At 44.2% G+C, this 17501-nt stretch overlaps 1 protein-coding gene across 1 annotated transcript; it reads left to right on the forward strand.

The window, feature by feature from the left end:
- Positions 1–1979: 1979 nt before the first annotated feature.
- On the forward strand, positions 1980–16496 carry slc22a17 (solute carrier family 22 member 17; the record flags this gene model as incomplete). The annotated part of the gene is made up of 9 exons (XM_040127513.1): positions 1980–2438; positions 6567–6670; positions 8629–8783; positions 9705–9870; positions 10394–10518; positions 12098–12203; positions 12404–12627; positions 13353–13464; positions 14280–16496. Coding segments are annotated over 9 exons (1728 nt in total), but the record flags the coding sequence as incomplete, so codon positions are not given.
- Positions 16497–17501: the final 1005 nt, after the last annotated feature.

The following is a 17501-nucleotide window of genomic DNA, read 5'->3' on the forward strand; positions in this document are numbered from 1 at the left end:
ACAGGGTTAGGCTGCTGGGGACAGGGTTAGGCTGCTGAGGACAGGTTCAGGACAGGGTTAGGCTACTTAGGACATGGTTAGGCTGCTGAGGACAGGTTCAGGACAGGGTTAGCCTGCTGAGGACAGGGTTAGGCTGCTGAGGACAGGTTCAGGACAGGGTTAGGCTACTGAGGACATGGTTAGCCTGCTGAGGACAGGTTCAGGACAGGGTTAGGCTGCTGAGGACAGGTTCAGGACAGGGTTAGGCTGCTGGGGACAGGTTCAGGACAGGGTTAGGCTGCTGAGGACAGGGTTAGGCTGCTGAGGACAGGGTTAGGCTGCTGAGGACAGGTTCAGGACAGGGTTAGCCTGCTGAGGACAGGGTTAGGCTGTTGAGGACAGGTTCAGGAAGGGGTTAGGCTGCTGAGGACAGGTTCAGGACAGGATTAGGCTGCGGAGGACAGGATTAGGCTGCTGAGGATCGGGTTCAGGACAAGTTCAGGAAAGGGTTAGGCTGCTGAGGACAGGTTCAGGACAGGGTTAGCCTCCTGAGGACAGGTTCAGGACAGGGTTAGCCTGCTGAGGACAGGGTTAGGCTGCTGATGATCGGGTTAGGACAGGGTTAGCCTGCTGAGGACAGGTTCAGGACAGGGTTAGCCAGCTGAGGACAGGTTCGGGACAAGGTTAGGCTGCTGGGGACAGGTTCAGGACAGGGTTAGCCTGCTGAGGACAGGGTTAGGCTGCTGAGGACAGGTTCAGGACAGGGTTAGGCTACTGAGGACATGGTTAGCCTGCTGAGGACAGGTTCAGGACAGGGTTAGGCTGCTGAGGACAGGTTCAGGACAGGGACAGGCTGCTGAGGACAGGATTAGGCTGCTGAGGATCGGTTCAGGACAGGTTCAGGAAAGGGTTAGGCTGCTGAGGACAGGTTCAGGACAGGGTTAGCCTGCTGAGGACAGGTTCAGGACAGGTTCAGGACAGGGTTAGGCTGCTGAGGACAGGTTCAGGACAGGGTTAGCCTGCTGAGGACAGGGTTAGGCTGCTGGAGACAGGTTCAGGACAGATTTTTCTTCTGTGTTTAAAATAAACGTAACCTAACTGTGTCTCCTCTTACTCTGGAGCTGTCGGACAAAATGCAGTGTTACTAGGAACTTTCACATTAGGCCCAGCAGGCAGTACCAGATGGCTAACACTGTACATGTACACGTACCCAGCCCGTCCTCCTCCTCCCCAGCCCGTCCTCCTCCTCCCCAGCCCGTCCTCCTCCTCCCCAGCCCGTCCTCCTCCTCCCCAGCCCGTCCTCCTCCTCCCCAGCCCGTCCTCCTCCTCCCCAGCCCGTCCTCCTCCTCCCCAGCCCGTCCTCCTCCTCCCCAGCCCGTCCTCCTCCTCCCCAGCCCGTCCTCCTCCTCCCCAGCCCGTCCTCCTCCTCCCCAGCCCGTCCTCCTCCTCCCCAGCCCGTCCTCCTCCTCCCCAGCCCGTCCTCCTCCTCCCCAGCCCGTCCTCCTCCTCCCCAGCCCGTCCTCCTCCTCCCCAGCCCGTCCTCCTCCTCCCCAGCCCGTCCTCCTCCTCCCCAGCCCGTCCTCCTCCTCCCCAGCCCGTCCTCCTCCTCCCCAGCCCGTCCTCCTCCTCCCCAGCCCGTCCTCCTCCTCCCCAGCCCGTCCTCCTCCTCCCCAGCCCGTCCTCCTCCTCCCCAGCCCGTCCTCCTCCTCCCCAGCCCGTCCTCCTCCTCCCCAGCCCGTCCTCCTCCTCCCCAGCCCGTCCTCCTCCTCCCCAGCCCGTCCTCCTCCTCCCCAGCCCGTCCTCCTCCTCCCCAGCCCGTCCTCCTCCTCCCCAGCCCGTCCTCCTCCTCCCCAGCCCGTCCTCCTCCTCCCCAGCCCGTCCTCCTCCTCCCCAGCCCGTCCTCCTCCTCCCCAGCCCGTCCTCCTCCTCCCCAGCCCGTCCTCCTCCTCCCCAGCCCGTCCTCCTCCCTCCCAGCCCGTCCTCCTCCTCCCCAGCCCCTGTCCTCCTCCTCCTCCCCTTCTCCATGCCCCGCTCCCCCTCCGTCTCTCCCCTCCCCAGCCCCGTCCTCCTCCTCCCCAGCCCCGTCCTCCTCCTCCCTCCCCGCCCCACCCTCGCTGCCCCCCACGGGGGAGGTGATGGTGCTAGCTCTGGGTAGGAAGAAGCAGAGGGTGCTGATCGCTCTCTCCATCCTGCCCAACCTCTTCCTGGCCTTCCTGCTCTCTTCTGACCCCCTCATCACCCTCTCCCCGCCCCACCACTGCCACCTGCCGGGGCCCCTGCTGTCACTGGAGGTGCTGAATGCCTCCCTGCCCTGGGAGAAGGGGGAAAGGCCCGGGGACAGCGGGCGCCCATCTCAGTGTAAGCAGTACGTCAACGGCAGCCAGTCATCTGTGGTGGACTGCGAGGCTGGCTGGGACTACAACATCACAGAGGGGCTGAGGAACAACATTGTTACTGAGGTAAAGCATCGGCCTGGGTCCTTCTGAGCTCTCTGATGATGGTCCTGGCCTCGTTAGCTGTTTCAGCTTTTTGTGTGGCCTAAAGTTTGTTACTTTTTTTATCGTCCCGCTGAGCATGCAGTCTCTCTTCTTGCAATGCCCTGCATAACTTTAACACAGCTGCACATACCCGTGTCTTTTATGACTCATTCACCTAACTTTAAATGGCTTTTGTGTTAAATACCTGTTTGATCACTTTCCGAAGCGAAAGAACCTTGGATATTGCTGATTGGCAGTCCATCATAGCTTTTAGTTTATTTTATTTTTAAGTAAAGTTTTGTTGTGGTTGTGTCGGGACAGGAATTGTTGTGAAAACTCTTTCTTGTTTGTGCTGCGACTGTAACTAATTTCAGAGATCTGGGAGATCCAGTACAGTCTGGTACTGTTGTCCCATAGACACCACTGCAAAACTACAGTATAACATAGAATTACATGATTATATAATATAACAAACTAGGTTCAGTTTAGGTTAGCTATAGTGTCCACTCAAAAACTCACCAACTCACTCTGCGTTTTTGTTTCTGTTTTGTTTTGTCGGTAGTTGGTTGTACTTTAAACGTCAGTGTTATTTAATGGAGAACAGAAATGCATTTTTTCCTGTTAAGACATCAGAGTGTTGTTAGACCTTCACTCCACCATGGCTAGGAGGAGGGTTGTACTGGCAGGTACAGTCTGAAAAGTCAGAGGTCAGAGCTTCATAAAGGACAATTGTGCTGATTTTACTCATCAAAGTCTGTTTCCAGGTTTTGGGGAGTACAATTTCATATGTTTTAACAGTAAAATGAAACTTTTAGTGTCGCCAGACGGAGCTGTGTGAAATCGTGGGTTGGGTCTAATGACTACAAGTTAGAAAAGTAAAAAAAATCTGGGGGTGTGGAGCTAGAAAGAAGTGAGCTTAGCAGACCTCTTTAGCCTGCTGATCATCTCTGCTGCAGGCTAGTGGCTCCAGGGTACATTAGCACCTACTAGCATAACACACCCCAATCTACCACCCAACTATCAGAGGTCCAGTAGCATTGTGGGTAATCGAGGCACCAGGTTTTGACAAGGAAGAAGGTAAAACCTCTGGTTCTTCTGCACTGATTTTCTGTCAATACTGAGTATGGCAGTGTTGCACATGTTACAGACTGCATGTGCTGTCTTGTTACTGTCTTTAAAAGAGCCTAGACAGCTGCTCACAGTTTTCCACTCAGGTCGGTGGCTCTGTGGCCTGTGTGTCTGTTTTCATTTCTGTGCCTACTGATGTGGGAACCACACCTGGTCCTCCAGTCTGTGGTATTAGGGCAATTTGCTTGTAATCCACTCACACCACTGCAGCAAGCGGAAGGTTTACAAACGCTACCAAGGGAAGCATTTAGCAGGAGTATGTTTGCAAATGCATCTGCCTAGAAGAAGAAGAAGCTTGTAGTCTTCTTCATCCCTCAGGTTAAATATTGGAATCGACGTGGACAGACAAGTAGACTAACTGTCTCTTAAGTCAGGTTTAGTTCAGAAAGTCTTTTTTGCTGTGATGATGATATGTTCCTCTAGTGCTGCTCTGCTTTGCTCAGCTGGCAGCGTGATGAGCAGGAAGCAAGAAGGTCTCTGATCAGCTTCGCCTCTGCTGCTGATCAGTAAATACCGTATCACTTTGCTAGAGGCAAACTCCACTGAACATCTCTTCGCTGTGGATCTGTGAGCTAAAGCATATAAAGGTAATGCAAAATGTCAGGATAAATATTTGTCAACCTCCACAAATTTTGCCGTAGCGTGTACACAGCAGTAGCTGTACCTTTGATATATGTGGGTGTATCAGGCCATAGGGGGCAATATTACAAACCATTGAGCAGGGCTTCTGTATGAACTTGTTCAATTTTTATGGGATTTTTGCATAAATATAATCAAGTACACTGATTTGTCAGATATTTCATTTTCTGGATTAGCTAAACACAAACACCCATACACAGTTTCTCAATGGATTTTTTTCCAGTAAATTTAATATATCAACATATATATTGACATCACTATAAAGAAGTCAGTATATCACGAGAAAAGATTATATTCATGTTGTCTATTTGTAGTTCTCATCTTTCATGTTACTTTCAAGCAGAACCCTCATTCTCCAACATGTCTAACCTCACTCTGAAGTCTCAGTGGAGTCCATCCCACAGTGGCAGCGAGGACGCGTTCCTATTCAAATGATCTGGAGTCAGAAATGTGACATGAAGAAATGGCTGCAGGTTTCAGTCCTTCCCAAAGGCACGGACCTGATTGGTGCTCGAACCGCATTCACAAAACCGGTCTGAGGAGTTTCCCAGCTGGTTTCTGTGCATTTTCCCTCCTTCTGTCATTCAGAGCATGCCACCGGAATGAGTCGAATGTCCTTTACCCAGTTACTGTGCCCTGATGTGACTCTGTGCCTCAGCAACAGGACGGCTGATATTATGTGACAGGCTTTTATGTTTCTGAGCATGGACTCCAATTATACAAGGCCTTTTTATCACCAGCCCTCTGCTCTCCCTCCTTCTCTCTTTGGATCATTAAAATAATTTTGCGTTCAGTAACCAGCAGACAGTGATATTAGCAGAGCTCAGCTGTTAGTGCAAATCAGTGGGTCGACTTAATGTGATTAAAGCTCAGATCTGAGAGCAGATATCTGTTGTTCTGTTTAACAGACGTGCTGACTTTCCATGTGGCTGCACTGCTTTTTTATGCTTGTGAAAAGAGTGTCCCTTTGGTGTAATACTACTGTTACTACTATTAGTGTTCCTGCTGCTAGTACTACTAATAATAGTAATACATGTAGTGTTCTCTGATTATCATGACCACACACTCAGTCATATCATTTGCTTACATCTTCCTGTGTTTGTATTGTCTAAACAAGGTTTAAAACAGCTTCATTCTCTCAGCCTGTGATCAAAATAAAGCTAGTCCAGCCCTGTTTACACCTGCGACCCATAATCATTTTCCAATGAGCAGAAATAATCCACATCAATTGAAGCACATGTGCTTTCGCATCCAAAACCGACCAAACAAAGATTTTCTGCAACCGTCTGAGGTGTAATTTGCTGAAATAAAATGTCAGTCCTTCATTGGTAAACTTTATTTTGTATTTGCACTTTGGTTTGGATCCAAAGTCTTTTTAAAATATGTACTGTAAATAAACCCGTGCTGGTCAAACTAATAATCAATGTGAATGGTCGGTGGTGTTATAAATTTTGGCTTAGGGCTTTAAAAAATGCAGATAAGAAGGCAACAAAATTTCTTTGCTTTTGTTGTCTCCAAAAATGGACACATACACCTGAAATAATAATAATTGATAGCCAGGTGTAAAGTGGGTGTGAATTTTCCACTTTCCTCACCGTTTGCCAGTTTCCCTAATGAGCTTGCTTACTCAGTTTACCATGCAGACGTCTGAAACTTTACACTCAGTTTGAACCTCAATGCTTTTTCAACTGCAAATGACCCAAATCACGAGACTTTTCCTGGGTCAGACCATAAGGTCACAATCGTACGTCCATAAACATATGTCTCATCTGTTTGATCCATCTTTTCATCTTCAGCTGCCGGCAGCACTTTGTCCCCGTCAGGTTACAGCTGAATAAATATATTTGAACTTTTAATCTAACGCTTTATCTTCAATTAAGGAAATCAAAGTCTGCTGAATAACGTGGTCTAGTGGACGACGCTGAACAAAGTGTAATAGTGTAAATAATTATTGACTGTCTTCTCAGCTCAGACTCTCACTGCGGCTGTTTGTAAAGATAAATGTGCATTAATATCACAGATGAATTTTTCTGGCTCCACTGGATTCAAATGGAGGCTCTGCTCTTTATTTACCCGTTGCCATGGTGAATCACAGTATCCAGGAGATACACTGATGTTTTTTTTTTCCATTCACCAGGCGCTTAACTCACTTAACTCAGAGCGAACATACTCAGAGTTGGACTAACTCTGATCAGCTGATCTGGAACAGAAAACTCTTGAGTTTCACATCTCAGATTAGTCAACTCAGAGTTCAGGGTTAGTCAGAGTTTGTTAAACCTGCTTTCTGGAACAGGCCCCTGATATGCACCTGATGTCCCCCTCTCTTGTGTCTGTGCTGTCCAGTGGGATCTGGTGTGTGGTCAGTACTGGCTGGTCCCAGTGGAGGAGGTGTGTTTCATCCTGGGCGTTCTGACCGGCTGTCTGGGCCTGGGCTATGCTGCCGACAGGTAGTACATGCTCATTCACACACACAAACACACGCACACACACACACACACACACACACACAAGGTGAACAGTACCATACAACCCAAGAACTTCTGTTAGTAGGTTACTGTCAATTTGGAAAGTTGCTGGTTTTCCTGCCATGATTCCACAAGTAATCTACATTGGAATCTCAAGGATAATTAAAACAAACAGGAAGCACCTGACCACAGTTAGGAGCCACAGCAAAGGGTCTGAATACTTTAGTTTGTCATCATTTGTTATTCAGTGAAGACCGATGGACAAAAATGGAAGTTTTATCCATTTACAATTAAATCTACAACACAATAAAGTGAAGGGGACTGAAAACTTTCTGAAGCCACTGTATGTGTTACGCAGGACAAGATGTTAACATGTTCCAGTACAACTCGGTTCATCTGTCAGCGGACATCTGTGCTGTTAAATCAGATCAGTTTGTTCCTCATTCTTCAGTGTGTTGTCCTTACTTTGCAGTTGTACACTACCTCATAATCCTTCATGCAAACCACAGGGACATGTACACCCACACACACAAAGTACAAGAAGTAGCTTAGCTGTTTATGTTCAAATGAAATTAGCTATAGATTTACTGTATCTGCCAGCGGTTCCTCTGTCAGTCAGCATCTGCTGGCCACCAATCAATAGGAAGACCGATTTAGTATCAAGCGGCCCAAACAGCCTCTCACTGGGCTTTTCATCACAGTAAGAAATCATTTTGTGGGAGAAACCAATGCTGCGCACAAGCAATGAATGGCGTATAGAAATGAATGCTAAAGAATGTACTGTAAGCTTTATTTTGCTGGATTTTAGGACTTCATGCTCGGCAGTCTATGAGACACAGCCCAAGTACCTCCGATAATTGACATAATGGATCCAGTCTGTGTCTGCTGTGTTGTCGGTTTGAAAATCACACAGGGGAGGCTGTAGTTTTGGGGGCATTGTGGGGGAGATGATGCCAGTTTAAACAGCTAAGAGCTTTCATTAATTTGCTGACCAAGTGAGCATAGCGACTGTTTGTTAAGACTAGTGAATCAATGCTGCCTCCTGGGAACATACGAAGAAGAATAGGGAACAGTTCTAATCTGCAGCTGGGAAACAAAACTGCTGCACCTGCATGGAGCTGGAAATTGGTTAATTATTCCATGTAGTGATCAGTTATGCTTCAGACTTGAGCTGCTTAGAAGTTTTTATTTCTTTTAAACTTTGTGATTACATAATTTGTCTTTGAAATAAACTTAGATAATATCTGTTTTGTATCTATTTGAACTGGGTGTCTGCCGGGCTTTACAATTAATCTTAAAATGTAAATACTATTTTAAAAAAATTCAGACCTTATTTTACAAAATTGTGTTAATTTCAAAATGATGAGCTCTAAATTTTGTTAATAAACGTTTTTTCTGAATTATTTGTAGATGACGTGAAAGTAGGAATGTGGTAACAGCATTAATGGGTGATGATGATGCAATAGAGGTGCAGAATTCACACCGTGGTTCTCCACTATATCTTAACTCTTAAATTCACAGTAGACCATAGTGGTATTTCCTGCTCTCATCCCTCATACTGTTAATATCATATAAAGTAATGTCTTTGCTCTTGCGCTATCAGAACTTGTTCTAATGAATTACTGTTGTACATCTTGTTTTTGTGGTTTTATCTTCATGGGTTTGATTTTGATTAGGATTTTCTTCCTGTTAATTTGTCTTTATGCTGATAAAAAATAATTAGTGTCTCTTTGATCTAATTAAATCAACTTTTGGTCTTGATATGAGTTTGGGTGAAAGATCAACAACATCCAATATCCATATCTGTAAGTAAGTTGCAGTAGTTGTTTTGAAAGCTGACATGAAGTTTTCTTCTCTTGCCATGCTGTTGTGTAATAATACAGTTGTACTTATGTGTGGGTCATGTCCTGTTTTCAGTGTATATATCTGTCTCTCTGTAGGCTGGGCAGGTCCAAGACTTTGCTGACCTCCCTGACCCTGTCGGTGGTGTTTGGGGTGCTGGTGTGCGTCTCTCCGTACCCCTCCATCTTCATCGTCATGCGTTTTTGTCTGGCAGCTGCTAGTGCGGGAGTCTACCTCACTCTGTACATCACCCGTGAGTACATTAACATTTGAAGGATGCACCTTGTTTGTTTGAGTAAAATTCATAGATAATCTGTGACACACTGTAGCAGACAGATATACACATACTGAGATGATGTGATAAGTTTGTTGGTTAGATAAGTTTTTTGTTTTTCATTATGCGCCACTTGTCGCTGTAGTAGGAATCAGGTTGTTTTTCTTCCCTGGTGCAGTAACTAATTTTACCTTAGACTCTTTGCAGGGACTGCAGGTGAAAATTCAGAGGGACTGAATTAAATAATTCTGGATATAAACATTCATTTACGCCTTGTGGTCGTGCTAAAGAGGTTTTGCAACCAAAAGAAAACCGTGAATAATAAAAAGCACGGGCAATTTTAAAGGACTGATTCTAAAGCAGCAGGATTTTGTTAAAGTTATCTAAATATATATTTTTGTGTATGAAACAGTCAGACTGTGTACACTTAAAAGGTAAATGTTGTGGTTTGCTTGCTCATTACAGATTATTATTATTACAGATTCATGGTAATTAGAATGGATTTGAATAGAAACAACATTTTGCAAAACAAAAAACACATCTCAGACCACTTCCCTAGCATAATCATAATAATAAAATATATTTAATCTGTCTATCTGCATGCTTACTACTTTACTTTACTACCTTACTAAACTAAAAGACTAATAGAAAACAAAAATACGAATAAACACACTGCTTTCTTCGCGGTGCTCATGCATCACCCGGGGTGTTTTTCGGGGTTTTGGTTACCATTTTTGATAAAGAGCTGACAGACTGAATCAGTGAAAATAAGGTGAAAGTATGTTTGAGTTTGCTTCCAGAGGCACCACTAACATGAAACTGGTGTTAAACAAAACTAATCGGGGACGATGGGAACTGTAAAAATCATGGTTTGTTTGGATTGATGTGTTCGTCTGTCAGGTCTGGAGCTGTGTGAGCCCTCTCTCAGGCTGGTGGTGACCACGCTGTCCGGGCTGATGACTGTAGCCGGAGAGCTGCTGCTGCTGGCTGTTGTCCTGGGCTGCCAGTCGTGGAGGGGCCTGCTGGGAGCTGGGGCCGCACCGCTAACACTGTTCCTCAGCTATGGGTAAGAGTTTGGAGTCTTCTAAGATATTGCCATTTTCCTGAGAAACTGCAGAATAAAGCCAAGAGAATGAAGGAACTGGATAGTCTTTTGACTAAGTGTCTTGATGCCAACTGACTTGCTGAAAGCTTTGTTGGATTGTATTGATTCCAGTCCCCCCTCATCACCCTGAGCCTTTTAGCCCATGTCAGAACACGTTAGGGCCCATTTGTTTAAGGTCCCCGATCCCTCTAAGACCTCTGTTACAAGATAAGCCTTCATTGCAGGGTCAAAATCAAATTAACAGAGATTATAGAAAGATTACTGGCAATGAATTTCAGGTTTTAATAAGAATGGAAGAAAAGCTGGATTAAGAAATAAAGAATTCTGCTACTTTGTGACCCACACTGGTTATTTTCCGTGCTGACCGGCAAATCTGGGTCATAGCACAAAATCCTAATATGTCTAAATAGCGTTGGTGCTGGGTAAAAGTCAGCAAAGATCAAAGAGTGAGTTGGGCTTGTGTTTTGACTCTGCTCTCCTGCAGCATTCCTGGAGTATTTCCAGAGTCCCCTCGCTGGCTCCTTCTGTCAGAGCGATCTGCAGACATGAACTCGTTCAGCGAGAGAAGAAACTCCAACAGAGATGTGAGGGACGACGAGAGCTTCACAGGTGTGTGTGAAGCGATGGGTTTACATCCTCATGCTGCTTCTTAAAATGAGAACCACTTGTCAGTGATGGGCTGAAGAGATGTTTAGTTTATGTGGTTTGAAATATTCATACACCAATCAGACACAACATTAAAACCAGTCACCGGATTTAATGGTGAGGCTGATCGGTGTATGTTTCTTATTGTCCTGCATTTCAGCACGATTGCCTATCACACACCGCTACCGAGAGTAGGGAATGATGCTCAATTATATTTGATCATTTATGACAGACTCACGGTCCCCGCATTAAAATGGAAACTTAGTGGAGCATAATGACTGACCGGCAGCTACAAAATAATCTGAGCGAGATGTTCACTGGGCTCTGTGACAGTTTACATGTAAATACTGTATGTGAGGAGTTTTTTTTTTGTTTAGTGACACAGTTGCCACCATAAGGGCAACGCTTCAAACAATTCTGCCAAGCAGTCATTTGCAGACATAGGAATCGACAGAAGGTTATCATACACAGTGATGTTACTCACGTTTGGTGTCAGTCAGACCCAGGGGGATCTGACTGTTAGAAAGGTCCACTAACAGGAGTCACGAGTGCTGCATAAATCGTGCTGTCACCACAATCACCGATACAGAGCAGATGAACATCCAGTATGTTTAACCGTGTTTTTACAGCTGCGAGACTTCAACCAGAAGTGATGCACAATTTTTGGTAGAAGACTTCTGAAACACGTCATCAGTTCAAAATCATGACTTTAATCTATCAATAGTCATGAAGTATATAGTGCCTTCATTATTTTGCGGATTTTCTAGTGCTGAGGGAAACGGTTTTAAAAATCTCATAGTATTGTTGGACAGACGTACAGTTTCTACACCAGTTAACCTTGTGTTCACTGATGATGAAGGATTCCCACTCAGTTAATTAATCGTGTATGGGTTGAGTCTTTAACATTTTACTTTAAGGCCCCACTAGTTAACACTCTATAATCAGATATGACATTTTTGAGTTTTATAACTTCTGCTGTGAATCGCCTGTAACTGATGTATAATCTGATTATGAACGACTGATAACACAGTATAACATTGCTATAATTACAGGTAATGATACATGATGGTTTAAATCATTTATTAACTATTGCATTCACACGCATAGGAATCATTCACTTTATAACTCTGTTCAAAAGTTTAAAATACGTCGAGCTTTAAGGTTCATTCATTAAGTTAACTCAATGTCTACTTATTAGATTTCCTGCAGAGCTTTCAGCCTTACTTCATTGCCTTAATGAGTGGATTAATTTTGCTAGCTTGCCAGACACAAAAAGAAGTGTTAATAAAAAAATAAAATGAATGAATTGAATTAAACATTTTATATGATTAAAGCTGTGCTGTAATAAAAAAAAGAGTTCAAATAAAATGATACCAATTCTGACCCATATATGAGCCGAACGAATCGATGGAGCTTGTGTGTTCCTGAATCTGACAGTGAGTTATTGATTAAAAGAGAAAGCAGGTCAGGTCACTCTTCTCTGTGTTGTTAAACTGTTAATTAAAAAGAGAAACCCTGTTTTTGTCCTGTTTGTTTTCTGCAGAGCTGGATTCAGAGCCAGCCCCCTCCTCACGTCCCCACCTGTCCTTCCCTGAGCTCTTCCACAGCAGGAACATCTGGAAGAATATGTGTGTGCTGGGCTTCACGTCGTAAGTCATCCCACACTCTGTAATTAATTTAGCAACTCTGCAGTTTCCAGTCAGTTTATTTACAGGCTGTGTTCCTGCTGCAGTCTCATATTTCATAGTGTTTTGACCTTTACCTTACATTTTCCTCCACCTTTCTACTTGAAACCAGTTTGGAAATACATGGCTGCTCACTCTTTTTCTTTCTGTCCTTCCTCCCTCAGGTTCATCTCTCATGGCATTAGTCACTGCTACAGCTCGTTCCGAGGTGACGTCAGAGGCACCGCTCCCGGTTTCTACTGGATGTACCTGCTGTCTGTGGGTGCAGGTGGCGGTGCCTGGCTGTTGCTGTGGGCGACAGTGGACAGGTGCGGTCGCCGTGGCATCCTGCTCCTCTTCATGACGATGACTGGGCTGGCTTCTTTGATCCTCCTCGGACTCATGGAGTGTAAGCGGGCTTTAGTCGGCAACGGGATGTTTTTTTCTCCAAGGAGTTAAATGAGTGGGCTATTAATAGTATTTCCCAGCAAAGTGGACCCCCCCCAACAGAAATTACCCCCTGCTCTCAGAGAACCAATATGTGGGGCTTATGTCTGGATTAAAGTTCTTGGTTCCTTCAATCCAAACTGAAATGAAGGTAAAAGTTAGCTGATTTGTTGTAGGCCTCAGATCCGGGGTCATATTAGATTGTCATTCACCATGTGGTCACCATGTTGACCTTGTGCTTCACGCATTGTGAAATAGATTCAAATCAAACCCGACAGCTCTGTTCATGGAAACATACAAGCTAGGTGCCTTGGTTTTTCCGCAGCCTGGTGTCTCCCCCAAGTGGCTGAAAATAAGCATGACATTGAGTTTATGTAGGACACTGCAGTGGCAGCAAAGTCAAAGCTGTGTCAGGCTGTGCTTTAATCATGCATAACGGGCCGAGTGGGCAGAGGCACTGGGCTGTGATGAGGTTTTAGGTGAGCTCCTCTTGGAGGCTAGTTACTGCTCTCAGTGTCTATTGTTAGTGAAGGAGGCCTTGTCAAGTTATAAGAAGAGATTAGGTAGGTCGACTCCGTTCAAATCAACAGGCCTCATGATTTATCATCTGAGGCTGAAAAGTAGAAACGCTGCACCTGATCAGGGTAATGCATAATTACTGAACCTTGCCCCCCTCTTTCCCTCCAGATCTCAGTGAGACTGCCATCACAGTTTTCTCAGTGCTGGGACTGTTCTCCTCTCAGGCCACTGCCTCCCTCTGCATCCTCTTCACTGCAGAGGTCATGCCCACCATCATCAGGTACGATAGCACAGTCACACTCTGCAGTTCAAAAGTTAAAGTGGTCTTTTTTCTCACATTGTTCGATAGTAAAAAATCTGTTAAGCTGTAGACGTAGGTGTTACTATATTTTTTCTGTCAGAAAGAGCCTGCTCAGGCTGTAAGTGCTGCCAATATGACTCAGAACATGAAAAATGCAGTAAATTGTGACAGAGTTGAGAGGAACTTTCCATCAACAGCTTTTAGTAATTGCGACAAGTTTTCAGATATTTGACAAAATCTGTATTAACTGGGATCACTCTTAAACTACGATATGGCTTATGTTCTTTTGGAAATGAAGGGATGAAGCGTTTCAAGTTGAGGGAATTTCATTTTTACAACAGGTATTTTATAAGAATGAAACAAACTAATATAACATGTTAATCAGTGAGCTTTAGAGCTGCTGGGAGATGGATTTAGTTTCCTTTGGACAGAGACAAGCCAGCTGTTTACCCGTTTCCAGTCTTTATGCTAAACTAAGCCAACCGACTCAATTTTCTCTCCCTGCGAACAAGTAATCAAGCACATTTCCCAAAGTGTTGAACTAATCCTTTAAAGAAATGTGAATACAATAATACATACACAACAGGCAAACACGGCTGCATAAACATTAAAGTTATTAAATCTTGAAAATCAGATGAACTACATAGATGCTACCTTACTTGTAATAATAAAAGGGGGAAACACCAAAAAAGCACCCATACAGAAATAAATGGGAGTTTTGTCTTTGAGGGAGGGGGCTGAAAATGAAAAAATATACGTGGTAAAGGTCTAATCTGATTGTTGTGTCTGTGCAGGGGCAGCGGTGTGGGCGCTGTACTCGCCCTGGGCTGCGTGGGCCGCCTCAGCTCCCCGCTCATGGACCTAAGGAACCACTACGGCTACTTCCTGCACCATGTGGTCTACTCGTCTCTGGCCCTGCTTGCCGTGCTGTCCATCCTGCTGCTGCCCGAGAGCAAGCGGAAGCCACTGCCCCAGACGCTGGCCGACGGGGAGCAGTACAGACGCCCCCCACTGGGTAGGAGGAGGAGGGACAACGTGCCGCTGCTCGCAACACCCAACCCAGAGACCTAAAAGACCCGGAGACAGGGGGATAGACTGTGCTGAAATCAGTCAGCATGCAGCCAGGACATTTAAATCTGTCATGTTCCTGCAGAGGAGAAAAAGGACCGAGCAGTGCAGAGACTTAAAGATAGATGGAGAGTGAAGGGCTGCAGAGATGAACGTGATCGAAGCTTCCTGACGTATCGTCCTCTAGTCATTCCAAACACAGGCCGTTGGGTTGAGTGGCCATTTTTCTTCATCTTTCTGTTTCCTGCCATTCAGGTGTGTCTGAATGTGTCTGAACACATACTTTGTTCATACACAAACACACACACACACACACACACACACACCATCTTTGGTACCATCCCTTCATGACAGACAGCGGGTGCTCCCCCACATGTGACACACCAGCATACAGTGCTGCACGCTGTCTTCCAGTGTGTCTGTCGTAGAGATGTTAGCTGCTTACTACTGACAGTCCAGACTGTACCAGGCTCGGACAGTAGTCTCAAATTATTCTTAGCGTTTGTCTAAACCTGCATAGATCGTTTTTTGTCGTGTTTGCTGTGTACAACGACACAAAAAGTGCTCAGAAGTGTACGAAAAGTAGATGAAAGTCGATTTTATATACATTTCTGTGATGTATAACTTAGCTGACACCCAAACATTGATGGACCGTAGTTCTCGGACATATGTTGTAACACTCGAGTGGGTTGTGAGAGTTATATGCCTTGTAAATACTCTAGACTAAGTTTCTTTAACTTCTGGTGGCATCTGGGTTTTGTTAAAGCAGACCCTGTGCCTGGAAACTGTACGCACAGTATGCTATGCAGTGGAGAAGTGGTGCGGAGCGTTTCGAATCATTATTTTTTAAAATGATGGTGGTTAATTTACAAAAGTCTTCAAATTTAAGGTAATTTAATATTTGCATCAGAGGCGAAAAAAGGAACAAAAAGGCCTTTAATCAGAAAGGTGTTGATGTTCAAACTGTGTGAATCTGGTTAATGAATTTGGCCTGGAGCCAGCTATATTTATATCTTATTTATGTTGTTAATAAGCAAGGCCTGGCATTTTGAAGTATTAAGCTAAATATTGTTACATTGGGTTGAGATGATGTGGCATGGAGTAAACTTTCTATTTTCTGATGTCTCTGATCCAGTAGCTATCTCAACATTCCTATCTGCATGTTAGAGGCACTTGAAGGGCTTGTTATTTCCGTCTTTCCTCAGAAGCTTACAGTTCTCAATACCTCTTTGGATGACAAGTCTCGGCTGTAAGAGAATAGACGGGTATGAACAAAGTACAGTATAAGTTAAAAAAAACAGTGCCTTGGTTAGCCAGGCACTTCTATGTTTTTGTCAGGACTTGGTACCTGGAGGTCATCTGTTATTTTAGCTGAATGTTAATTGATGCTAGAGAAAGGACCCAATGACAATACTCAAATAAGTTTGAATGGGAGCTGAAGAGGGACCCAGAGCTCCAAATGAACCCCCAACTCCTCCACCTGCCAAAGTTGACTGTTTTCTTCTTTATTTTGAGTGTGTTTGCTGATGCCATGTTGCACGTGGCACAAGTAAAAATGATCACAGAGAATTACCAAAGCGAGTCAGTTTCAGAGCTTCAGAAAATCTTTATGTATGACGGTGTGTTCAGGAAATTCTTTTTCTCAAGTTTTTGTGGGTGTGTGACGGTAAGAGGCTGCGGGGGTTTCGATTTCGACTCTGATGTTCAGGCGTTATTAAAAGAATTATGAAGGACACTGAGACTTAGCTAAGAACTTCCTCTGTCAGCTTTTGGCAGATTTATTTCCTCTGTATGTTGCACTCAACAAGTTCTAACACTTATCCACTGATTATTACTATCACAATGATTAACTTGGCTCGAGTAATATTATGTCTGACAACACCGATGATCTGTTCAATGATGAGTGTGATGCTGTTAACTCTATAGCCTGATTTCATGTAAAATAAAACTGGTTAAATAAATGAGATGTGGGCATTTTTAGTTCTTGCTACAGTATATATCATGAAATGCTGCAAGTGTTTGAAAACCACAGCAAAAGTTAGACTTTGACATGCATTTTTCAACGTAACTTCCTCAGTTGAGAGGAACAAAAACGGCTGGCTTACTGGTAAATTATGAGTTTTGCCTTACAAAGACATATACCCTTTAAAATAATAATAATTAAAATAATTTAAAAATAGGTTTGGAACACACAGGTCTGAGATGTTGAATCCAGAGTAAAGCTTTAGCACTAAAACAGCAGCTTAGTGTATTTTGATGAGACCTGTTAATGTTAAATAAATGTTAAATAAGCAGGGAATACACACAAAATACACAATGATTATTTTGTATGGTTGTCTGAAGGATATAAATATGTTACATATCAGAGCACACAATACAGTTAAATCAATGCACAGTATTACTAACTGAGATGAAATAATGTAAAGTCACTATTTACGGTTTACAATCCTCATTACTCACACGTAAACACTACACAGTAACTTTATTTTTCATATGATTCCAGATACATAAAGGAATTTCTGTCCATATCGATCTCTCTGCTGTCTCTCTAGTAGATATTTTGAATTTGACATTTGACATGTCACTCTGAAGCTGTAGTCTGATCATATCTCAGTGTGAGGTACTGTTTAATTCTCTCTAATCTGTTTTGGAAGTCTCCATGAGGCTGGCCACCAATCTATGATGAAATAAGAAGAAAAAAAATAATCACTAGCAAACACACATTAGAATGATATTCAACATTTATGCTTCTTGTGTTGAGCTTGTGATTACTTTTCTTTACATATAGATGTACTGTGATGAAATGAAGTTCGGTTACTTAAAGGTAACCCATGAGTAAAGAAATGACAGAAAGTGTAGCAGTGAAACAGAAGGCAAAGCACAAGATAGAGTGTACTGTAAATCCTCCCTTCAAATAAAGAGAGGTTTTCTCACTGGTCCTGGTCCTG

Source organism: Xiphias gladius, chromosome 5 (assembly GCF_016859285.1).
Source record: "Xiphias gladius isolate SHS-SW01 ecotype Sanya breed wild chromosome 5, ASM1685928v1, whole genome shotgun sequence".
NCBI lineage: Eukaryota > Metazoa > Chordata > Actinopteri > Istiophoriformes > Xiphiidae > Xiphias > Xiphias gladius.